At 39.6% G+C, this 25,750-nt stretch overlaps 2 protein-coding genes across 8 annotated transcripts in view; both read left to right on the top strand.

Moving 5' to 3' along the window:
- Positions 1-2,483, top strand: part of pld2 (phospholipase D2) — a 56,737-nt gene extending 54,254 nt beyond the window's left edge. The window contains exons 23-24 of the mRNA XM_061962249.1: positions 532-649; positions 738-2,483. Of these exons, the coding sequence (XP_061818233.1) occupies positions 532-649; positions 738-962 (343 nt within the window). The 3' untranslated portion in view covers positions 963-2,483. The remainder of the gene's footprint in view (positions 1-531; positions 650-737) is intronic.
- Positions 2,484-3,506: 1,023 nt separating this feature from the next.
- The window catches only part of mink1 (misshapen-like kinase 1), a 63,190-nt gene continuing 40,946 nt past the window's right edge, over positions 3,507-25,750 (top strand). For all 7 annotated transcript variants that reach the window (XM_061962256.2, XM_061962253.2, XM_061962254.2 and 4 more), the window contains exon 1: positions 3,507-4,784. In XM_061962256.2, the coding sequence (XP_061818240.1) occupies positions 4,728-4,784 (57 nt within the window). In that variant the 5' untranslated portion in view covers positions 3,507-4,727. The remainder of the gene's footprint in view (positions 4,785-25,750) is intronic.

Below are 25,750 nucleotides of genomic sequence, written 5' to 3'. Positions count from 1 at the left end.
AGTGACCTGGCCAAGAGGACGGCAAAACAAAATTACAGAAATACATATATCAACAACAAAAACAGCCACAAAACACCACAATTGAAAAAAAACTAAATACTTACATGTATTAAAATAAAAACATGCGATAGGTAAAAAAAAAAGTTTCTGTAAAAACAATTTAAAAAATGTAATAATGTTCGCCAAACCTGACGCGTTTGCAAAATTTAGGAACTTTTCGTGCTTGGTAACGTCCTCAAAAAGGCATCAAAACCCATATAATTATTATAATAATAAAAAACACTGCAATTTCAATGGGGCCCTTGCGGTGCTCTGCATCGCACCTGCAATGTTTGCTCCGCTGCTTGGGCCCTAACAAGTACAATGCCCAATAGAAACAATTTCTCGATCTTATAATATTGCCTGAAGTGTGAGCGCAGGCCACAGGGGGCCAGGGAGATGGAGGATGAATCCAGCACAGTACACATGACCTAATGTGGGTACGCCTTAAATTCCTATTTTACTAATCTTTTTGTTTCCCTACCCATTCAGTGTTCTTGTTGGAGTTACATCAGACCCCGACATCAACATTGAGGATCCAATCAGTGACAACTTCTTCTTCTTGGTGTGGAATTCATCAGCCAAACTGAATGCCACTATTTACAACAAGGTATGAATAAAGCCAGAGATTGTTGAAGGTATCATTTTTAACCGTTCTCTTGACCCGGTTTGTCTCTGTCTCTGCTACTATGATGCAGGTCTTCAACTGCCTACCATGCAACTCTGTCCACAATATGCAAGAGCTGAAGGAGTACACCAGCAAGGAACGCCTCTGTGACACAGACCCTGAACAGGCTGTTGAGGAGCTCAAAGCTGTCAGAGGACTCATGGTCCACTTCCCCCTAAAGTTCTTGTGTGAAGAGAACCTGCTGCCTCCATTGAACACCAGAGAGGGCATAGCCCCTGTTGGCCTGTGGACTTAGTTGCAGTCACATTTTCAGGGCTCTGGTATTATCATAGCTAACATTCTGCCCAATTCAATTAAATAGTGGCAGTCTTGGAAATTCAATGGTGACAAAAGCCAAATCCACAAGAACCGTGTTTTTGTAGATTTTATGACTGACACTTTGTGAGAATATTAAACTAATTGGATCACATGTGCATTATAGTGTATACAGTCCATCTCACATGGTCTGGGTACATAATGTGCATTTATTGGTGCAAGATTTTTAGGTGGGCGAGTTATTTTTTTTGTCTCTGTGCCCCCACCCCCCCACCCCTCTCTCTCTCTCTCTCTCTCTCTCTCACAGAGGCTTCACCTCTCACTGCAGTGCTAGCAAATCTGTCAGGAAAAAAACTGTAGTTGTTATGGTGACGAATACAAAGAAATGGCTGGATGTGAGCTGGAAAAATAGACGGGGTCATACGGCTGTATGTTGGTAGAAGACGTGTATTATCTGCACATGCAAGTCATTTTTAAATATTCTTAGAAATGTTGGAATTGTTTTTAAGTGATTTGTTAAAGTCCTTACGATGCCAGAAATGTAAAACTGGACATTCCCCCATCCCCTACATGCTGAGAAAAATGTGAAGCAGAGATACAAAGTAGATTGAAGGGACTATTCAATCACTAGATTTCCATTTGGACTTAAAGATTCTGTGTCCAACTGCCTTATGTGACTACACTGTAATCATTTGATTACAAAAGACTTAGACTTAGACTTCCTTTATTGTCATTCAAATTTGAACTTTACAGTATAGATAAGAACAACATTTTGTTGCATTAGCTCATTGTAGTGCAGGATAAACGAGCAATAAGGTGCAAATATAAATAGATTTACTGTAGTTTTTTTTTTTTTTTTTTACTGTACTGTACAAAAGACACAATGTAGCGTATGCCACTGTATTCTATGTTTGATTGTAGGGATTTTATATTTGATGGTCAGGTAGCGACAGAATGATGAATCTAACATTTAAAAATATATTGTATCTAATTTACAACTACTGTTTTATTGTTGCTAATGACGTCACATTTTCAAGCCTTATGATTGGCTGTTTGTGAAATGTTAGATAACTCTTTAGAGTGGTTTCTCATTTAATTGTATCTGTAAAAACAGCCCAATGTATGTTTTCATTCTACTAAATGTTACATGTATGTGTATTGAACTTGTGACAAAGCCAGCAATACTAGTGTACAGCATACAAGACTATACGTGCCTGAGTCCTAACCATGTTGTAAACATTCACTAATGTTCTTTTTATAAAGCCATCTCTTCATAAATGGTGATGATATATTGACACGTTGACTTTATATATTTCTATGATAATTGTTGCACTCATTTTTCACTCACCAGTTTATACATTTTATGTATGTCAATCAACAGGTTATGGTCATTCACAATTAATCATACCATTGATGCTCAGGGGTTGAAATATTAACTGTATGAATAATATTAAGCATGTGTTTCTATTTCCTTAATAAACTGCACTGTGAGAATGTAAAACTGTTTGTAGGAAAATAACTTGCTGCCATAAAGCACCAAAACAGCCCACGTGTCCATACACGTTGACTTTATATATTTCTATGATAATTGTTGCACTTAATTTTTCACTCACCAGTTTATACCTTTTATGTATGTCAATCAACAGGTTTCCTCACCTATGGTCATGAGCTTTGGGTTATGACCGAAAGGACAATATCACAGGTACAAGCGGCCGAAATGAGCTTCCGCCGTCGGGTTGCGGGACTCTCCCTTAGAGATAGGGTGAGAAGCTCTACCATCCGGGAGGAGCTCAAAGTAAAGCCGCTGCTCCTCCACATCGAGAGGAGCCAGATGAGGTGGTTCGGGCATCTGGTCAGGATGCCACCCGAACGCTCCCTAGGGAGGTGTTTAGGGCACGTCCCACCGGTAGGAGGTCACGGGGAAGACCCAGGACACGTTGGGAAGACTATGTCTCCCGGCTGGCCTGGGAACGCCTCGGGATTCCCCGGGAGGAGCTGGATGAAGTGGCTGGGGAGAGGGAAGTCTGGGCTTCCCTGCTTAGGCTGCTGCCCCCGCGACCCGACCTCGGATAAGCGGAAGAAGATGGATGGATGTGTTTCTATTTCCTTAATAAACTGCACTGTGATAATGTAAAACTGTTTGTAGGAAAATAACTTGCTGCCATAAAGCACCAAAACAGCCCACGTGCTGCTGCCATGTCATGGCATCCATTTTTATCAACAGCCGGATTGTTCTCTTGAACTCTTGCTGAACAGCTGTGGAAGTGAGTCATGCATTATTCACAAGCATGTCACGATCTGTTAGAGATCAGATAAATGCAGAAACTAGACAAAAGCAACATAATTTAAATAAAACCGTGTGAAAGATCTAGTTCAATAAAATGTCCGTGTGGAGTGATTAAGTAGGAAAGTTGTGCGTTTCCTAACCAACCAGGAAGAAGTTCGAGCAGTATGGGTGATGACGTCACAGAGTGCAGCCTGCTTATTGCGCAAAATTGTCCCTGGCGGCTCGCCGTAGCTTCTGAGGCTTGCAAAGCAAACACTTGAGGAGTTCTCTAGTCTGCGCAACCAATCGTCGACACAACCCAGCAAGGACGGTACGGAACGAGGCTGGGAGCGGGAGGGAGGACCCGGACAGCAAAACATGGCGAAATAACAACTTTGGCTGTCATTACACACCCCAGCGTTGGAATTATTACAAGTGGTCAAATCTGGACGGCGCAAAGAGAACGATAACTTTAAAGAGTCGATCGGGCCCTGCAGTTGACAAAACCGGGGGCTGGTCCAGAACATACCACCCTCCCGCCTGCCCGCCTGCCTCCCTGACCGGCTGCCCGTGTTCTTCCTGGAAGGTTGGCGCGGCTGTTGACACAGAAAATGGAGGAAGAAGCAAAGTTTATTCGACAGGCTGTTTAGCTGCTGCCTTAGCCGCTAGCTAATTTGATTGCGCGCACCTGCGTCCTCGGACTGCCATGTTATTGGAAATATTGAACAAGTTTGAAAACAACCGACGCATAGAACGGCACTTGTAACAGTACAATTGGGGGATATTTACTTCAGGGTAATGATAGGCGGGTTCTGTTGCGGTGCGGACTGACCCAGACGCCATCACATCAGACATTACGTGCTCCTTAAAAAAACAAGCACTGCGTTTCTTGGCTTAAAATTTGTTTTGTTTTTTCTTACACCGTCATCAACCAATGGAACTGGTGCGCTTTTAGTCTAGTTTTCCCTGGAATGCAACAATTCTCTTTGAAAACGTCAGTTGGAATGTTATTCGGCATCATAGTCGCCGCGTCTTGTCAAAATGAAGGCAGCAAGGTGTTCAACAGTGGATATGCACTGCTTTGAAAATCTAATGGCGGTTACGGCCGATCAACACTAAAAGTTTGTTGAAATCTTCTATTTGGAGGTGAATGTATTTTAGCTCGAAAATTTTTGTACAAGTCAACATTAGCTATCCAGCTGGACGCTTGTAACTGCGATATCTCTGAAGTGCAGCCGTTTCCCCTAACCATTTCAGCTAACTGGACTGCCTACTTATAGCCATTTATTTTTTTTATTTTTTTTTGTCCTGTCCAGCTTCTCAGGCAAATCATATATATGATGTAGATGCCCATAGCCATTTATGCTACATAAGCCCATTTGAGCTCACCAAAGTTGCCATCGACACCCACGCCCCGAAGTGCTTCTTCAGGAAAACCTGGCTAACTTGTTACGCTAACGCTCCAAGTTTTGGTCAGCCATGTCTGAAAACGCCCCCACACGAAGCCTGGACGACATTGACCTGGCCGCTCTAAGGGTAAGTACTCTTAGCACAAGACAAGAACTTTTTGCACTTGACGAGCACCGTTTGCACTTGACGAGCACCGTTTGCACTTGACGTGCACTTGGCGAGCACTGTTTGCACTTGACGAGCACCGTTTGCACTTGACGAGCACCGTTTGCACTTGACGAGCACCGTTTGCACTTGACTAGCACCGTTTGCACTTGATGAGCACCGTTTGCACTTGATGAGCACCGTTTGCACGTGACGAGCACCGTGTGCACTTGACGAGCACCGTTTGCACTTGGCGAGCACCGTTTGCACTTGACGAGCACCGTTTGCACTTGACGAGCACCGTTTGCACTTGACGAGCACCGTTTGCACTTGACGAGCACCGTTTGCACTTGACGAGCACCGTTTGCACTTGACGAGCACCGTTTGCACTTGACGAGCACCGTTGGCACTTGACGAGCACCGTTGGCACTTGACGTGCACTTTGCGAACACTGTTGGCACTTGTCGAGCGCTGTTTGCACTTGACGTGCACTTGTCGAGCGCTGTTTGCACTTGACGTGCACTTGTCGAGCGCTGTTTGCACTTGACGTGCACTTGTCGAGCGCTGTTTGCACTTGACGTGCACTTGTCGAGCGCTGTTTGCACTTGACGTGCACTGTTTGCACTTGTCATGTACTGTTTGCACTTGACGGGCACTGTTTGCACTTGTCATGTACTGTTTGCACTGGTAGGTTAGGGGTGGTTGTTCACTGCAATTGTTGGTATAAATTATAAATACAAGGCCAGTATTGCCAATACCGATTTTCTTTTTACTTGAACATTTTTCAACATCATAAAATTTTGGATTTGGCTTTTAATTTTTGTAATAAAATCAAAGTAAAACAATAACATATACAGTAAACAGTGGTACCTCGTATTTTGTTTGTATTCTGTATAGGGGCTCAAGGAATAGCCGACGTCGACAAAATTGACAATCAAAATTGTTGGCGACATGAATTTGTCGATAAGTGTCTTTTTCTGAGGAACCTAAATAGCGCTGTTACTTTATTGTTTTAATTTCTGATATTACGACTGTTCTTTATTTACATAAACATTGATGCTTTGTTTTTATCAGCACCTGTCTTTGCTTTTAAATGGGTTCAACCTTATTAACATTTATTTTTGTAGCAGTCAATGAGTAGAGGTAGGAATTTTGATTCAGGTGCTACGATTCGATTATAAATTAATTATTTATACATGTATAATTACTATATTGTATATGATTATATCGTTAATATATATTCTAAATGCATTACATTTAATTAAAATGTCTACAAGACACCTTCTTTGGCTCCTGACATATGCAATATTGCGCCATTTCCTGTGTGTGTGTGTGTGTGTGTGTGTGTGTGTGTGTGTGTGTGTGTGTGTGTGTGTGTGTGTGTGTGTGTGTGTGTGTGTGTGTGTGTGTGTGTGTGTAAGTGTAATAAAATTATCATGGTTTTCATTATGTGGTAATTTTAAATGTATTCAAAATTTTCAAAAACTGCTTATACTGAAATCCTTTAACCAAGTTTTATTAAAAAAAAACCCCACAAACAACACATTCAAAATGTATACAAGTACCTCAGTAGAACGTTGAATGTGCATATGAAAGCAACACAAGCATTATAAACAGAGTAATATGGCAGAAACAAAATCATATTATAAATAAATAAAAATAAATGTGAACATTTTGCAAGATGGCACCTTGTGGACATAAGACGTAACTGCACTTTCTGTCCATATAGATAACAATAGTGTTCATATATGAGGTCTAATCTTACACACAGGACTGCACGATTATGGGCAAAATAATAATTACGATTATTTTGATCAATATTGAAATCACGATTATTCTTTCAATCAATCAATCATAGTTTATTTATATAGCCCTTAATTACAAGTGTCTCAAAGGGCTGCATAAGCCTCAACGACATCCTCGGTTCAGCTCCTACATCAGGGCAAGAATAAACTCAACCCATTGGGCACACTGAGAAACCTTGGAGGCGACCGCAGATGTGTATGTACAAAACCCAAAACAAGATATTTAATGTTCGAACTGAGAACATTTTTTTTTTGCAAATAATAATTAACTTAGAATTTAATGGCAGCAACACATTGCAAAAAAGTTGGCACAGGGGCATTTTTACCACTGTGTTACATGGCCTTTCCTTTTAACAACACTCAGTTAACGTTTGGGAACTGAGATGACCAATTTTTGAAGCTTTTCAAGTAGAGTTATTTCATATTCTTTTTATTTATTTATTTTTATTTATTTATATATTTTTTTAAATTTTTATTTTATTTTAAACAACATAAAAAACACAAGATACACTTACCATTAGTGCATCAACCGAAGAAAAACCATCCCTCCCCCATCCACACTCATTTACACAAAAGGGTCTGTCTCTTTCTGTTATTAAAAACTTCTGGTTCCTACAGTATAGAATAATACAGTCTGCAAGGGATACAGTCTTTAAAGCACACATGATTGTGTGTGCTGCTGGTCCACTAACATTTTCATTAATTACTATTTTTTATGTAATTGTTTTATATTGTTTTACTTTATTTTCTATCCAAGAAAAAGTTTTTTTTTATTTTTTATTTCATTTTTTAATTTATTTATCTTATTTTAGTCCACTTAAAAAAAAAAAATAAACAAAACAAACAAAGGACCTTATCTTCACCAGACCGGGTTGTCAATGAAATCAGATTGTTCAAAAGGGTTCTTAAAACCAGGTCCAGTTCAGATTAAGTCCAGATCGGGCTCAGCAACACACACCTTCACCCATGTACACTGAAAGCCAGGGAACACAACAGGTTGCATACAATCCACAAACAAAAATACATTTTCAAATTAAGCACCCATGTACAGTCCAGATCACATCCAAGTCGGACTCAGCAACACATACCTTCATTTATGTACACTTAAAATAGGGAATACAACAACAGATTGCATATCATATATTAGGGATGTCCCGATCCAGGTTTTTGCACTTCCGATCCGATACCGATATTGTTTTTGCACTTCCGATCCGATACTGACCGATACTGGCCTATCCGAGCATGTATTAAAGTTTAAAGTTATTTAGCCTACTTAGTTGTCAGAATCATGTTGAAAAGGGTTTTAGTACTCTTGATAACAACTAGCCAGCTGAATTAGGGGAGTTTGAATAATACACAATGGTTGGTAACAAGAAACTGACCTGTTTATTCAAGGATAAACACAAACTAGACAAAATTATACATGACAAACAGAAATGGCATCATTGAACTAGGGCTGGGCGATATGGCCTTTTTTTAATATTGCGATATTTTAAGGCCATATTGCGATACACGATATATATCTCGATATTTTACCTTAGCCTTGAATGAACACTTGATGCATATAATCACAGCAGTATGATGATTCTATGTGTCTACATTAAAACATTCTTCTTCATACTGCATTAATATATGCTACTTTTAAACTTTCATGCATAGAGGGAAATAACAACTAAAAAAAAATCAAAAAATTTTTCATACGGTGTTGATGTGGAAATGTTTGCCTCGGCATTTTGATGGTGTGGGCGTGTGGCACCGAATGGAGATAAGCGTCTCGACAGACGTTACAATATTTGAACAATGATGACGAAAACTGTTTTCTCTGTCGTGTCCGTGTGTCGAAAATTGTTATGCGCTTATTTTTTTATTTGATTTTGTGCGTGGCATAGATTTGCCGTGCGCAGAGGACGCTTGAGCAGGCGCGCACCTTAGCGGCTGCGCTAGCATCACAGCTAACGTTAGCCATGCTGCTACCTCGCTCTCTGCTGGGAGAGGGCGTATACGTATGTGACGTATGACGTGACAGTATGTGACGTGTGGAAGAAGGTGCGCTCGCTGTCTGTAAGAGGGAGACACAGAAAAGAGTGAGAAGAGCCTGTCGTGTAATGCCAGCAGCTAAAAGCAACTGCGTGAGAATCCACAGACCTGTGGATGTGTTGAAGGTGTGCTGGAAAATGCGGAACGGAAATTAGGGAGCAGCAGAAAAGTGGAATGTATTATTTAAATCGGTGCGTTGGAAAACACGGATCGGCATTTTCCCATGCCTTGCCGATACGCATTTTTTTTTGCAAATATCGGCGACCGATCCGATCCAAATATCGGATCGGGACATCCCTATCATATATAAACAAAATTACATTTTCAAAATAAGCCTTTGAGGACTTCCCATCTTTTTTTATATTTTTTTGGCATCATTATCGTTTTCAACCATATCATTATATCACATTCTTGCTTGATGTAAAGCTTAAGTTGTTCAACAGTCCGGGGTCTCCGTTGTGGTATTTTAGGCTTCATATTGCGCCACACATTTTCAATGGGAGACAGGTCTGGACTACAGGCAGGCCAGTCTAGTACCTGCACTCTTTTAGTATGAAGCCACGCTAGAGATGTCCGATAATGGCTTTTTTGCCTTTTTGCGATATTCCGATATTGTCCAACTCTTAATTACCGATTCCGATATCAACCGATACCGATATATACGGTCGTGGAATTAACACATTATTATGCCTAATTTTTTTGTGAGGCCCTGCTGGATGCATTAAACAATGTAACAAGGTTTTCCAAAATAAGAGAACATCTTCAACTCAAATTATGGAAAAAAGTGCCAACATGGCACTGTCATATTTATTTTTGAAGTCACAAAGTGCTTTTTTTTTTTTAACATGCCTCAAAACAGCAGCTTGGAATTTGGGATATGCTCTCCCTGAGATAATCCTGATACCCACTACGACTATGGGAAATACTATACTTTGACTTTCACAAAGTCTAAGTCTAAGAAAGTGCATTATTCTTTGTTTTTTTTAAACATGCCTCAAAACAACAGCTACAAAAACCATGAAGGCACACAGCTTCAGTCCCAGAGTATACTAGAGTAATAAAGTGAACAATAACATAGTCCTCATTTAGTGCGCAAGACTGCCGCATACTGTAAAACAGGAAATTATAAACTGGGCTCAATCTGCCCTGATCTAACGTATTTGTATGAGTAACACAAATGTGCTGCAAGCTAGTGGTGAGTGCTTGAAGTGGCCTACCAGTCAGTCAGAGCTTCTGAAATGCTGCGTTGAGACAGGGCATCTCCATTCACTGCAAGCTGCAAAGTGTGCGCCATGCAGGGCAGACTATCCACACCAAACTCCACCGTCGTGCGTTGTCCCTGACAACGTGAGCTTTCACCCCGGGGTGGTTTTTGTTGTATTTTTGTTTTTTCTCGGCGGAGTCTTTAAGCGACAACTGTGTGTCACTACTTTTTTTCGGTGTTCGGTGTTTGCTTTTCATCCATCTTCCGCTTGTATTCATCGTGTATCTCCTTATGATTCTTGAAGAGGTGGGAGATCAAATTGCTCGTATTAAAGGAAGACGTCTAGGTTCCTCCTCGCATAACCAACTTTTTGCAGTCATTGCAAATTGCCAGTTTTTTATCCGTCAGACACACTTCTAAATAATCCCAAATCATAGTCATGGTGTCGTTAGTTAGTCATCGAGCGAGCTCGCTTGCTAGCCACGGCTACAGCACCGACCACAACACACTCTTGTTGTTGTTATGCTGCGCTCGCGGCGGTTTGATGAGGTCATCGAGCGTCGCCAGTAAACCTCTCATGCTGCGGTCGTCAACTCCTGTGTTGTGTTTGGGAGAGGGGAGAGGGGAGGGGCTGCTGACTGGGTTTATATCCGTGTTTTACCGGATATGTACCGCTCCGTACAACGGCGTTTTAAAAAGTCATTAATTTTACTTTTTGAAACCGATACCGATAATTTCCGATATCACATTTTAAAGCATTTATCGGCTGATAATATCGGCAGGCCGATATTATCGGACATCTCTAAGCCACGCTGTTGTAACACGTGGCTTGGCATTGTCTTTCTGAAATAAGCAGGGGCGTCCATGATAACTTTGCTTGGATGGCAACATATGTTGCTCCAAAACCTGTATGTACCTTTCAGCATTAATGGTGCCTTCACAGATGTATAAGTTACCCATGCCTTGGGAACTAATACACCCCCATACCATCATAGATGCTGGCTTTTGAACTTTGCGCCTATAACAATCCGGATGGTTCTTTTCTTCTTTGTTCCGTAGGACACGACGTCCACAGTTTCCAAAAACAATTTGAAATGTGGACTCGTCAGACCACAGAACACTTTTCCACTTTGTATCAGTCCATCTTAGATGAGCTCGGGACCAGCGAAGCCGGCGGCGTTTCTGGGTGTTGTTGATAAATGTCTTTCGCTTTGCATAGTAGAGTTTTAACTTGCACTTACGGATGTAGCGATGAACTGCAGTTACTGACAGGGGTTTTCTGAAGTGTTCCTGAGCCCATGTGGTGTTATCCTTTACACACTGATGTCGCTTTTTGATGCAGTACCGTCTGAGGGATCGAAGGTCCGTAATATCCTTGCTTACGTGCTGGGATTTCTCCAGATTCTCTGAACCTTTTGATGATATTACGGACAATATATGGTGAAATCTAGGGCTTTGAATCTTTGGGTGTCCCACGGTTCGATGTCGATTCTTGGGGTCACGATTCGATTATAAAACAATTTTTTCTATTCAACTCGAGTCTTGATTCAAAAACGATATTTTTCCCATTCAAAACGATTCTCTATTCATTCAATATATAGGACTTCAGCAGGATCTACACCAGTCTGCTGACATGCAAGCAGAGTAGTAGATTTTTGTAAAAAGCTTTTATATTTGTAAAGGACAATGTTTTATCAACTAATTGCAATAATGTAAACACACAAATGTAAATCAAAGACAATAATATGTTGTCTGATTTATTCATGCTTGCACAAATTTTAACTAGAACAAAACGTTTTAACATCTGACTGAATTTGACACTCAGTTACTACTCACGCAGTTACCAGAACAATAAAATACAGTAATACAACTCCTGTGACTGTAACATCAATAGAATACAATTGGTAGGCTAGGCTAGCTGCCAGTCTGTGCCAGAACTTGCCCAAACATTACCATAAAGTATACAAAAATGCTGTAACTGTTCATTATAAACTACTTCTTTGTGTAAAACAACACAATAAATGATTCATGAATCAAATGAGCTTAGGCTAGCTGCCTTTATATTTCTGAGAACATGCCACTTCCATAAATAAAATTACACAAATACTAGTTAGTCATATCTCTTTTTTTCTTAACAAAACACAAAAGCAGTAATAAAATGTCTGTAACATAAATACAATTGGTAGGCTTAGGCTAGCTGCCTTTATATTTCTGAGAACTTGCTACTTATGTGGTCCTAGAGGTCCAGTGATCACAGGTAAGAGCTACTCTGCTAGCTTTAGTCACAGCTTCCCCCACTTTTAGCTTTGTCTCTCTGTAAAGTGAAGGTACAACATTGTCTGTAAAAACTGAGCGTGATGGGATGTCATACCGTGCGTGGCTCAATAGTTTTTATCATGAACCTGCAGCCTTCTCTCTCCACTGCGCTGTATGGTCGCAGGTCTTTTGCAATGAAACAAGCGATGGATCTGGTTTCTTCTTTGCCTGTTCAGAACTGGGTGGTAATTTTGTGAACTGGTGAAGTGTGCGTTGAGCAGCTGCCGATGTTGTTAGTGGATGATCCTTTTCATCTGATAACTCTGGGTGGTGTCTGTCCAAGTGAGCGCGGGGATTTGAAGTATTCCCAAAATACTTAACTTTAGCGTTGCAAAGTCTGCAAATTGCATGAGTCATGTCAAGCCCTTTCTTTCCGGTAAAATCCAAAGTGTCTCCAAACGTTTGCTTTCAAAGTCCGCGGAGGCGGTTGTATTTGTTCTTTAGGCTGCTCGGTTTCTTTTTTTTCTACCTGCATTTTAGCGGCAAAACAACAACACTACACTCCCTTTAGTAGCTAGCCACCAGGTAGCCACGCTGCTTATTGCGCAATACCTACGGTAGCCCAGAAGGCACATAGACATTGCCGGGAGCGGGGGAAGAAAATCGATGTTTGAAAAATGAGAATCGATACTGAATCATACAACGTGAGAATGGAGATTTGAATTTGAATCGATTTTTTTCCCACAACCCTAGTGAAATCCCTAAATTCCTTGCAATAGCTCGTTGAGAAATGTTGTCCTTAAAGTGTTCGACAATTTGCTCACGCATTTGTACACAAAGTGGTGACCCTCGCCCCATCCTTGTTTGTGAATGACTGAGCATTTCATGGAAGCTGCTTTTATACCCAATCATGGCACCCACTTGTTCCCAATTAGCCTGTTCACCTGTGGGATGTTCCTAAAAAGTGTTTGATGAGCATTCCTCAACTTTCTCAGTCTTTTTTGCCACTTGTGCCAGCTTTTTTTAAACATGTTGCAGGCATCAAATACCAAATGGGCTAATATTTGCAAAAAATAACGTCTTCCAGTATCTTTACTTTGCAGTGTATTCAATTGAGTATAGGTTGAACAGGATTTGCAAATCATTGTATTTTGTTTTTATTTACGATTTACACAACGTGCCAACTTCACTGGTTTTTGGTTTTGTATATACGTGTATAAATATGTGTGTATATGTGTGCATATACAGTATATTGTCAAAAGTATTTGGCCACCCATCCAAATTATCAGAATCAGGTGTCCTAATGACTTGGTCCGGCCGGCCACAGGTGTATAAAATCAAGCACTTAGGCATTTGTGAAATAATTTGCCGCTCGCAGGAGCTCAGTGATTTCCAGCATGGAACTGTCATAGGATGCCACATGTGCAACAAATCCAGTCGTGAAATTTCCTCGCTCCTAAATATTCCAAAGTCAACTGTCGGCTTTATTATAATTAAATGGAAGAGTTTGGGAACAACAGCAACTCAGCCACAAAGTGGTAGGCCACATAAACTGACAGAGAGGGGTCAGCGGATGTTGAAGCGCATAGTGCAAAGAGGTCGTCGACTTTCTGCTCAGCCAGTTACTACAGAGCTTCCAATTAGCCCACGTACATTACACAGCGCGCTTCATGGAATGGGTTTCCATAGCCGAGCAGCTGCATCTAAGCCATACATCATACATACTGAGTCCAATGCAAAGTGTCGGATGCAGTGGTCTAAAGCATGTCGCCACTGGACTCTAGAGCAGTGGAGACGCGTTCTTTGGAGTGATGAATCACGCTTTTCCATCTGGCAATCTTATGGACGAGTCTGAGTTTGGAGGCTGCCAGGAGAACGGTACAATTCGAACTGCATTGTGCCGAGTATGATATTTGGTGGAGGAGGTTGTTTTTCAAGAGTTGGGCTTGGCCCCTTAGTTCTAGTGAAATGAACTTTGCATGCTCCAGAATACTAAAATATTTTGGACAATTTCATGCTCCCAACCTTGTGGGAAGAGTTTGGAGCGGGCCCCTTTCTCTTCCACCATGACGAGGTCCATAAAGACATGGGTGACAGAGTCTGGTATGGATGATCTTGACTGGCCTGCACAGAGTCCTGACCTGAACCTGATAGAACACCTTTGGGATGAATTAGAACGGAGACTGAGAGCCAGGCCTTCTCAAACAACATCAGTGTGTGATCTCACCAATGCGCTTTTGGAAGAATGGTCGAAAATTCCGATAAACACACTCTGCAACCTTGTGGACAGTCTTCCCAATAGAGTTGAAGCTGTAATCGCTGCAAAAGGTGGACAGACATCATATTGAACCCTATGGGTTAGGAATGGGATGGCACTTCAAGTTCATATGTGAGTCAAGGCAGGTGGCCAAATACTTTTGGCAGTATACTGTATATGTACATGTGTGTATATATTAGGGATGTAACGGTATAATGATAAACCGCAAAAAAATTCCAAACAGTAATACCGTTTAAATGTTTAATGAGCGAAAAACCGTCATTTATCAATGCTTTTTAGGCAACACTGCTTACTCTCTGTTAAACTGAAGCGCCGCAGCGCCTGTTCATGCACACTAGAGCTGTTCGGCTCGAGTAAACATGGCGGCGACTACACAGACTTTGCTTTGAAAATGTTCCCTCCGACTAAACTGAGCCAATCGCTTAGTTTCACTTCATTTCTATCGCTTCTACTTCCGTGGAGTCTTGGTGTGTGATAAAAGGCGCAATGATGTTGGAGGAGAAAAATACTTTTGGTGTAACTGCGTTAGTTGAAAAATAATTACCGTACAGTGTCAACCGATTATGATGTCATAGAGTTTAACACTGGCACGTTTTGCAATAAAGACACTTGAACAGTTGGACTCTTCTATCCATCCATTTTCTACCGCTTATTACCTTCGGGGTCGCGGGGGGTGCTGAAGCCTATCTCAGCGACAATCGGGCGGAAGGCTGGGTACACCCTGGACAGGTCGCCACCTCATCGCAGGGCCAACACGGATAGACAGACAACATTCACACTCACATTCACACACTAGGGCCAATTTAGTGTTGCCAATCAATCTATCCCCAGGTGCATGTCTTTGGAGGTGGGAGGAAGCCGGAGTACCCGGAGGGAACCCACGCAGTCACGGGGAGGACATGCAAACTCCACACAGAAAGATCCCGAGGCCAGGATTGAACTCACGACTACTCAGGACCTTCGTATTGTGAGGCAGACGCACTAATCCCTCTTCCACCGTGCTGCCCAGTTGGACTCTTGAACCTGTTAATAAAATGACATGACTGAATCATCAACACTCAAGTCAGCGAAATCATACGCACACAAACTCACTTGTTTGTTAACTGCAATATTTGGCCGTATGATAATCAAGACAGTATCCGAAAGCTGGTGCAAAGTTTTAGGGAAAATTTTAATCAAAAATGAAATAACAATGGGGCGTGTACAAAAACAGAACAATTGAATAATATACTGTCATACAAAAATATAAGACAATACAACAATAACAAAATAAAATTACAGTATTCTCGGTTATTACATACCATTTTTTTTTTAACCAAAATAAAGTTAATAGTTTAAACAAAAGTAAAAACTGCCAATGAGTCTCATTCAAATTCTGAGGCTTTTTTATTCTCTAAGTTTGTATGGACTGTAGGGTTTCCCCTTAATGTAACTGAGTGGCGCACCCACACGGCAATATCATGGCCGCCACACCTTGAAAATAAGTTTTTGTGTGATTTAAAAAATTGTTTTTTATGTGAAAACAAATTTAAGTAATATAATGTATTGTAGTCTCCAGAAGAAGCTACACAAAATCTGATGCTATTTTTAACTTTTATTGCCAGTCTTATGCTGACAAACGGCACAATTCCAACAGGAACACTTTCATCTTCATGCTTCGTCAGACATTCAACACTTCCTCAGTTTAAGGTAATCCAGTTTCAAGCAAGGACCGTGTGTTTAGGATCATTAACATCAAATCAAAACCACACGAATATGAAACATTCCCACCAGCAAGTCATTACAGTCATTACAGTATTAATGGATATAAATACATATAAATATTATTTGCACACTATTGTCTAGTGATCCACCGAAAATAGCGCTTCTAAAACCAGATGTAAACAAGATGCATGCGATTGTCTGGCGCGTAGTCAGCATGTCAGCGGTGTGGATGTAACTTTAATGTATACAAGATATACCCGCAGATAGCTATCTACAAAATGTGCACATTTCGAGAGGACAGTGCCGGCTTTAAGGGAGAAAAAGTCCAACTGGAGCAAGTGCGCCAGCAAGTGTGATGACATGCTCGCTGCAGCTCGCTATTCGTCGAAGACATCAAGGGATAGAAGTAGAGTCTCTACTTAGAGTCTATAATACCACCAGAAAAAGATGCTAGATTTGTTGCTAGTTGTTTTTAATTAAAAAAAAAGTCAATAAATGTCTCTAGACACTTCTCAACAAAGTACATTGTACAATAAGCAGCAACAATTGAAAATATGGCAAACCAGTATAAAAATATATGTTGATACTAACTGATAATACCAGATTTGTTTTTAATTTATTTATACATTTTTTGAGCCTTTTTAAAGAAAATCATTTCACCATCAGTGTGTGAATGTGTGTGTGAATGGGTGAATGTGGAAATACTGTTAAAGCGCTTTGAGTACCTTGAAGGTAGAATAGCGCTATATAAGTATAACCCATTTATCATTTATTTATTTATCATAGCAATTATGCAAATTGCGCGATGATGTCATGGTGACAAAGCCCCACCAGACCCCCTTTTTTTTGTCCTGTCCAGCTACTCAGTCAAATTATATTGTTGATGTAGATGCCCATATTGTGGGTACAAGAGAGGACGATAAGACGTGAGAGACAACTACAACAACAGAACAGTATCAGCAAATACGATATGTACAAATATGATACGAAAAGTGATAGCAAAGAAGCAGTGAGGGAAGTAAATATTAATACAACCTGACCACTAAGCACGTGCCCACCACCACAGGTATCTTGGCAATCTCGGGGAAACCCTGGACTGTATATAATATGATTAAAATTATTGTATATATGTATATTTTATGAAATATGATTAAAACAATTAATGTATATATATATATATATATATATATATATGCAAAAATAACATTAAAAAATGTTTGCATTACTCGCATGAAGAGATCATTATAATATATATATATATATATAGTAATAAAAAAATAAATACAATAAAAAAAAAAAAAATTATATATATATATATGTATATATATATATATTTTTTTTTTTTTGTGGTTCTTTTCTGTTTATATTCTCAAATATCTGCATTATTGTGGTTGTGTTGTTTATATTGTTACATTATATATCTATATATCTATATATATATATATATATATATATATATACAAACCCCGTTTCCATATGAGTTGGGAAATTGTGTTAGATGTAAATATAAACGGAATACAATGATTTGCAAATCCTTTTCAACCCATATTCAATTGAATGCACTACAAAGACAAGATATTTGATGTTCAAACTCATAAACTTAATTTTTTTTTTTCAAATCATAATTAACTTAGAATTTCATGGCTGCAACACGTGCCAAAGTAGTTGGGAAAGGGCATGTTCACCACTGTGTTACATCACCTTTTAACCACTCAATAAACGATTGGGAACTGAGGAAACTAATTGTTGAAGCTTTGAAAGTGGAATTCTTTCCCATTCTTGTTTTATGTAGAGCTTCAGTCGTTCAACAGTCCGGGGTCTCCGCTGTCGTATTTTACGCTTCATAATGCGCCACACATTTTCGATGGGAGACAGGTCTGGAATGCAGGCAGGTCTGGAAAGTACCCACACTCTTTTTTTAACAAAGCCACGCTGTTGTAACACGTGCTGAATGTGGCTTGGCATTGTCTTGTTAAAATAAGCAGGGGCGTCCATGAAAAAGACGGCGCTTAGATGGCAGCATATGTTGTTCCAAAACCTGTATGTACCTTTCAGCATTAATGGTGCCTTCACAGATGTGTAAGTTACCCATACCTTGGACACTAATGCACCCCCATACCATCACAGATGCTGGCTTTTGAACTTTGCGTCGATAACAGTCTGGATGGTTCGCTTCCCCTTTGGTCCGGATGACACGATGTCGAATATTTCCAAAAACAATTTGGAAATGTGGACTCGTCAGACCACAGAACACTTTTCCACTTTGCATGAGTCCATCTTAGATGATCTCGGGCCCAGAGAAGCCGGCGGCGTTTCTGGATGTTGTTGATGAATGGCTTTCGCTTTGCATAGTAGAGCTTTAACTTGCACTTACAGATGTAGCGACAAACTGTATTTAGTGACAGTGGTTTTCTGAAGTGTTCCTGAGCCCTTGTGGTGAGATCCTTTAGAGATTGATGTCAGTGCCGTCTGAGGGATCGAAGGTCACGTTGGTTTCCGGCCATGCCGCTTTCGTGGAGTGATTTCTCCAGATTCTCTGAACCTTTTGATGATATTATGGACCGTAGATGTTGAAATCCCTAAATTTCTTGCAATTGCACTTTGAGAAACGTTGTTCTTAAACTGTTTGACTATTTGCTCACGCAGTTGTGGACAAAGGGGTGTACCTCGCCCCATCCTTTCTTGTGAAAGACTGAGCATTTTTGGGAAGCTGTTTTTATACCCAATCATGGCACCCACCTGTTCCCAATTAGCCTGCACACCTGTGGGATGTTCCAAATAAGTGTTTGATGAGCATTCCTCAACTTTATCAGTATTTATTGCCACCTTTCCAAACTTCTTTGTCACGTGTTGCTGGCATCAAATTCTAAAGTTAATGATTATTTGCAAAAAAAAAAAATGTTTATCAGTTTGAACATCAAATATGTTGTCTTTGTAGCATATTCAATTGAATATGGGTTGAAAATGATTTGCAAATCATTGTATTCCGTTTATATTTACATCTAAGACAATTTCCCAACTCATATGGAAACGGGGTTTGTATATATATATATATATATATATATATATATATATATATTTATATTTATGATCTCTTCATGAGAGTATTAATCCAATACTTATACCACCCCTAGTATCGATACTACTATCACACTTTATCATGGTCGACATTAATGCTGATTTTTTTTTCAATGGAATGTAACACAACTCAGTTCATGTCATTACAGTATACATCTAACATTGATGGAATATTCTCAGGGCATTCAGTCGATCCGAACCGGACTATTTTATACTGTTTGTTTTGGGTTTTTTATTACATTTTGCCTCTCATCCGAGCAGGCTTCATCAGTTAATGCTCACAGACTTAGATTGGTCAGCTCTAGTCTGGCGAAACGTCTCCCAAGACAAACTTAAATTCCAAATGCGATTGACTGAATGCCCTGAGAATATAATAACCCTGGATTAATGATATAGGTGTCTTCGATGGGGTATTGTTACAACATAATTGGATCTATTCCATTACAGAATAACAACTGTTCTATAGACCTGAAGTTACACCCTGCCTATTAAATTCTCATGACAAGTTGTGTTTACACGATTTGAATGGATGATGACGCTCAAAGCTGTAGTATATTACACACACACCGCACACAGGCCATAATGTTGCAATGAAGAGCAATTTCTAATGAGGATTTTGGCGTTAGTGTATGGCATCACTGGACACTTATCAGCTGCATGCTATCTCAGACTTTCCTATTTAGTGTGCTGTGAAGAATTTGGCATTTTATAGGGAAATTGTAGAGGCTAGTTCAAAAGATGTGTATTAACACCTGAATGCGTTTAGGGAACAGTCACATCTTGTCAGGGAACTGGAGACAGATATTCTTCCCAGACATTTATTTGTGGAATTATTAGAGTAAGACTCTGTTTCATTTATAGTATAGTCATATAGGAAACTATTTAATGTACCTTATTATCCGGACTATAAGGCGCACTTAAAAACCTTTTTTTCCCTCAAAACTCGACAGTGCGCCTTATAACCCGGTGCACCTAATGTACGTAATAATTCTGGTTTTGCTTACCGACCTCGAAGCAATTTTATTTGCTACATGGTGTAATAAGTGGCAGTCAAACATAAGAGATATGTGTAGACTTCAAAATGACTGAAGTAAACAACACCAACATGATATGTTTAATTGAAAATATAGAACATTAAACACGGCGCTCAAAAACGTTTCAGTACGACTTTGGTAACTATGAAGCCGCACCGATGCATTCCGGCCTAGTTTTTGTTTCCGGATGAGGAGATGCTGCTCTGTTATTGATTTAAGTAAAGTCTGAATGTCATTAAAAACAGTTAGCTCCATCTTTTGACACTTTTTCCACCCCTGTCCTTGCACGCTACACCGCTACGACAAAGATGACGGGGACAAGATGCTGCCGAAGGTGAGCCACGTAAATAAGACCGCCCACAAAACAGCGTATCCGTAAGCGACTGTCAGAAAGCGGCTTGAAGATGATCTGTAAAACATAATCTATGCAACATTTTGACCAAATAACCACCATTACATGTTATGTAGACCACAAGGAAGTGTTTTACATTTAGAAAAAAAATAAAAATATGACTCCTTTAATGCGCCCTATAGTCCGCCTTATATCGGAAAAAAGATCGAAAATAGACCATCACAATGCGCCTTATAATCCGGTGCGCCTTATGGTCCGGAAAATACGATAGTCAGGTTGGCACGTGCATGACTATGGCGCTTGTCTTCCTAATCAAAGCGGTAGCAATTAATATTCTTCTCTTATGTACTGTTTGGCGTCTGGTGTCTCAAAGCAAATGCTGCATCTCCTACTGTTAAGTGTGAAACTGCAGGTCTGGGATTTGGGTCAGTTGCAGCATTTTTCCTGAAACACATTACAGCAGGACAGCGTGACTCCAGTGTTGCATAACAAAATCAAGTCTTACCAAAATCAAGTCTTACCAATTTATACATATCAGAATCTATAATAAGTGTAACAATGCAAATGTTATTTGTTTTGATGTGTAATCTAAGGAACAGTGAATTTGAATATAATGGGGAGTTATACTACAGTGGGCAAGTTCAGACTCAGTTAAATCTCAAACAGTTAGTGTTTTGATTTCCTCTTTTCTGACCACAATCGTCGACGTGGCCTTAATGTTTCTGTGCATTTTACGTGTGTTCAACATACAAAATAATTGCTCTAACTGCTAGACAAAACAGAAACTAAAATATAGTTTAAAACCAAAGCCTAATTTAGATATTATTTGCATATCAGTTTTTTTTTCCAAGTGATTCACAGACATGTAAGGTACTACGAGCTAGAAGAGCTGCCGCTTATGTTAAGTTTGTATGGTATTTTGCAATTAAATAATTGCAAAAGCCACAACAAATATAAAATTGACAACACAATAATATAAAGCCACAATTCAACTTTAAACCACAAAGGATGCAACAGTCCCGGCCAGTTTAAGACAGGAGATTAAAAACAATGTAATGAACATAACATATTAGTTTCATTCCAAAATAGTAAAAAAAAAAAAGTTATGACTAAAAAAGTAATGCACTTTATTTTTAATATTAAATTTGTATTATTTTTATGTTGAAAAACAAAAGCAAAAGTAGCAGGTCGATCTACTGTTAAAATGTTGGTTACTGTACTTTTATTGAAAATGTCTTGAGTGTTGAAAATGAGAGCAGAAAAGGTTTTCTCTTGTTAATTCAACCTGAAGTGTTGGTTAACTTTATTCAAATAAGATGTGAATGCATTTACCATTAGTTATTTACTTGCTTGTTTGTATTCATAATTCATTTACCAAACACCATACCGTACCAACTTTATAGTTCTATCTAATTCCCTTACAAGAAATAACAGGAATATAGTAAACTTCACCTGCCATATCCAGTATTTATTTCACAGTCACACTGGTTGATTTCATTTTTTTGCTAAAAAGTTACTGAATCAATTTAAACTCTAACTTGGTTGAGGATCATATTGTTCTAAAAAAAATATTGTTCCTGAATCATATTTTCATTACTGATTAATATTCACTACAGAATTCACGAGAGCCAACAAACATAGTAAAACATTACTTACTTTAAAATGTCTGCTGCCATGAGGATGCCGACTGTTAATATGTTCAAATATTCCTGTTTAGGTGAAGAATGACTCATAATCTTCACAAAGAAATGGGGTAGTGGGGCAGGGTGGACCTAGCGTCTTTTTGTACCGTTCTCGCCGTTTCCGGTCTTAATGACTGTCAAAGTGTACCATCTTGTCGGAATACCTACTCAGACTTCTTTTGTCCAGGTGAGATGCATGATTTATGATCTACAATAAACTTACAGGGAGCATGGAAGAAAGAAAGCAGCAGACCACTCGATGTCAACATAGGGACACACGCTAGTGATCACGTCGCCGCTATAAATAGTTTTTTCTGCGTTAACGCTTATAACAACAATATCACTAATACTTGGTTAATATTCAAGTCACGAAATGTAGTTTTTGAATAGTTATTTATTGGATTTCATGGGCGAAATAGAAGACCTTCCATTAGCTCTGCTGTAAGCTGACTTTTATTTACAAGTTAGAATGCATTAAAAGAAAAATCCATCTGTCGTCATGTCTTTCATAATGATTGTGAACGATAGGCAAAATTCCCCCCCAAAAAGTGCAGTTTCCCTTTAAAATGAATTGTTACACCCTTAAATATCACCAATCCCTCCTGCCTTTTTGAGTGTTGCTATTATTGCTGCATCTTTCTACTCAAACTGATGCTAGCAAGTAGGAACAATATAAAAAGCTTTGTAATCTGCTTAAACCTTTTAAAAACAAATGTATTTATGGATTATTGTTATTTAGTGGTTGTAATATGGATTGTCATTATCGATCATAGCGTAATGCCGCAATCTTATTGTATATACAGTATTGGCATACTTTAACTGTTAAATTTGTTTTCAAAGATCATCACTACTGATCACAAACTTCAAAGTACTGCCTGTTTGCTGTCATTGCTGAAAATGTATGATAAAACTCAATGTGGGGTATGTGCTTCTTGTAATAAACAATTTTGTCTTGATTTTGTCTTGAACATACGTTTAACATTTATATTTTATTGAGTTTCTACATCAACATAACAGCATATTAACAAAGAAATATTAGTGATATAGTTTTCCATGATTTGGTCAAGCGAGCTTGTATCTCTGTGCTCCACATAGCCATTAGATTTAATGCTTCCTTGCATTTTTGCAGTCATTGCCCACAGTTTGTTTGGCACTGTCTGTGCTGGCGGCACACTCCTTGTGCAGATCTCTACCCCTCCTCTTCTATCACTCCTCTCATCCTACTCTGCGCTGGACGTGGGTGACTGCCGCCTCTGCTTCACCAGTCACCCACTCCATCATTACATTCTTCTCTTTACTCTCCTGTTCCTACAAGGTTCCCCTTCTTTAGCATTGTACCAACCTTACTTTCATCCGTCTGAAATGTTTGTGTTGTATCCTTTCATCTTTAAAGTATGTGGACTATTTTACCCATAAATGTTTCCTGACTGAAAGGAATTCCTCCCTGCGTCGGAGGCAGAAACCCCTTCATAGGAAACAGATGAAAGCAGGACGGTTCATGCTTTACATTCTAAACCCAAAGCAGCCATCTCACCACCCACACATCTTCTTTAACGCCATATTGAAATTGCATGAAAGTGGAAGTGCTTGTCATTTTCCTCTGTGTTCCCCGACAGGAAGGCATGTAATTAATTCACAGCAACCCACTCATTAGTGTCGCTTATGTGTGGTCAGCGAAACGTCAAATGTGCAAATCTCGGAATAAGGTCATACACTGTCCACGTGTGGATCCAGTATCAACATACTGGATATGGACCGAAGTACCGGGCGGTTGGTAGAGCGGCCGTGCCAGCAACTTGAGGGTTCCTGGTTCGATCCCCAGCTTCCGCCATCCTAGTCACGTCCATTGTGTACTTGAGCAAGACACTTCACCCTTGCTCCTGGTGGGTCATGGTTAAGGCTTTGCATAGCAGCTCCTGCTATAAGTGTGTGAATGTGGAAATAGTGTCAAAGCACTTTGAGTACCTTAAGGCAGTGGTCCCCCCCCTTTTTTAATTTTTTATTAAATCAACATAAAAAACACAAGATACACTTAAAATTAGTGCACCAACCCAAAAAACCTCCCTCACTCATTCACACTCATTCGCACAAAAGGGTTGTTTCTTTCTGTTATTAATATTTCAGGTTCCTACATTATATATCAATATAGATCAATACAGTCTGCAGGTATACAGTCCGTAAGCACGCATGATTGTATTTTTTATGACAAAAAAATAAAAATAAAGGGGTTACTGCATGTGTCTCACAATACGAAGGTCCTGGGTTCGATCCTGCATGTTCTCCCTGTGACTGCGTGGGTTTCCTCCGGGTACTCCGGCTTCCTCCCACCTCCAAAGACATGCACCAGGGGATAGGTTGATTGGCAACACTAAATTGGCCCTAGTGTGTGAATGTGAGTGTTGTCTGTCTATCTGTGTTGGCTCTGCGATGAGGTGGCGACTTGTCCAGGGTGTACCCCGCCTACTGCCAGAATGCAGCTGAGATAGGCTCCAGCACCCCCCGCGACCCTGAAAGGGACATGCGGTAGAACATGGATGCATGGACGGATACTGATATGCTAAAGGTCTTAAGTGTCGTACGTGCTTACAAATGTTTTAAATTAAATTTTTCTCTGAGGTTATATTTCTCCTCTTTTGTTGACAAGAATTGTTGTACATTCTTGGGTAGCAGGTTATAGTTTGCTTTGTACATAATTTTAATGATTTGCAAATTCACTACATCGTTGAATTTTAACATTTTTGATTTAATAAATAAAGGGTTTGTATGTTCTCTACATCCAACATTATGTATTATTGTAACTGATCTTTTTTGTAACATTGATGTAGTGCTTTTGTAGTTATCTCCCAGCAAGATCGTGTGTACAAGCAGTCGAAATGAGTTTCCTCCGTAGGGTGAGAAGCTTCACAATCCGCTAGGTTCTTAGAGTTAAGTCGCTGCTCCTCCACATTGAAAAGAGCCAGATGAGGTGACTTGGGCATCTGGTTAGGATGCCTCCCGGACGCCTCCTTGGGGAAGTGTTAAGGGCATCTCCGATTGGCAGGAGGCCTTGGGAAGACCCAACTGCCATGGGAACTTATTGTTTCCCACAAGACTGCCATCTAATTGTAGTGGTACTGGGTTGATGGTGGGGTGATGTAGTGATGGCATTAGTCTAATGTATGTCGACATAATCTACAATGTCTATTTATTAAAATTATCCAACAAAGATGTGCCATTATCAACAAGTAGCCTAATACAATTTTGACAAATAAACCAGGAATGTTCATATTTACACTTTTATTCCTTTGGGTAAATAATTGCAGCTAAATAACCATAACAGTACCGGCGGAACAAAACTTTTTTTTTCTCTGAATATCACCTTTACAGGACATCTAGCACTTTAAGTCGGTTTATGTTTCACTGTAATTATATACTTTGTAATAAAGTAGAACCATGAGTTTCTCAGTGATTTGTTAATTTTGTTACAATTTAATTTACTATAGTGGGTTTGAAAAATGTGTTATCATTTTGTGGACTGA

This window comes from Nerophis lumbriciformis, linkage group LG09 (genome assembly GCF_033978685.3).
Source record: "Nerophis lumbriciformis linkage group LG09, RoL_Nlum_v2.1, whole genome shotgun sequence".
Classification (NCBI taxonomy): Eukaryota; Metazoa; Chordata; class Actinopteri; order Syngnathiformes; family Syngnathidae; genus Nerophis; species Nerophis lumbriciformis.
Note: the sequence above shows the minus strand (reverse complement) of the source record. Positions and strands in the feature narration are given on the sequence as shown.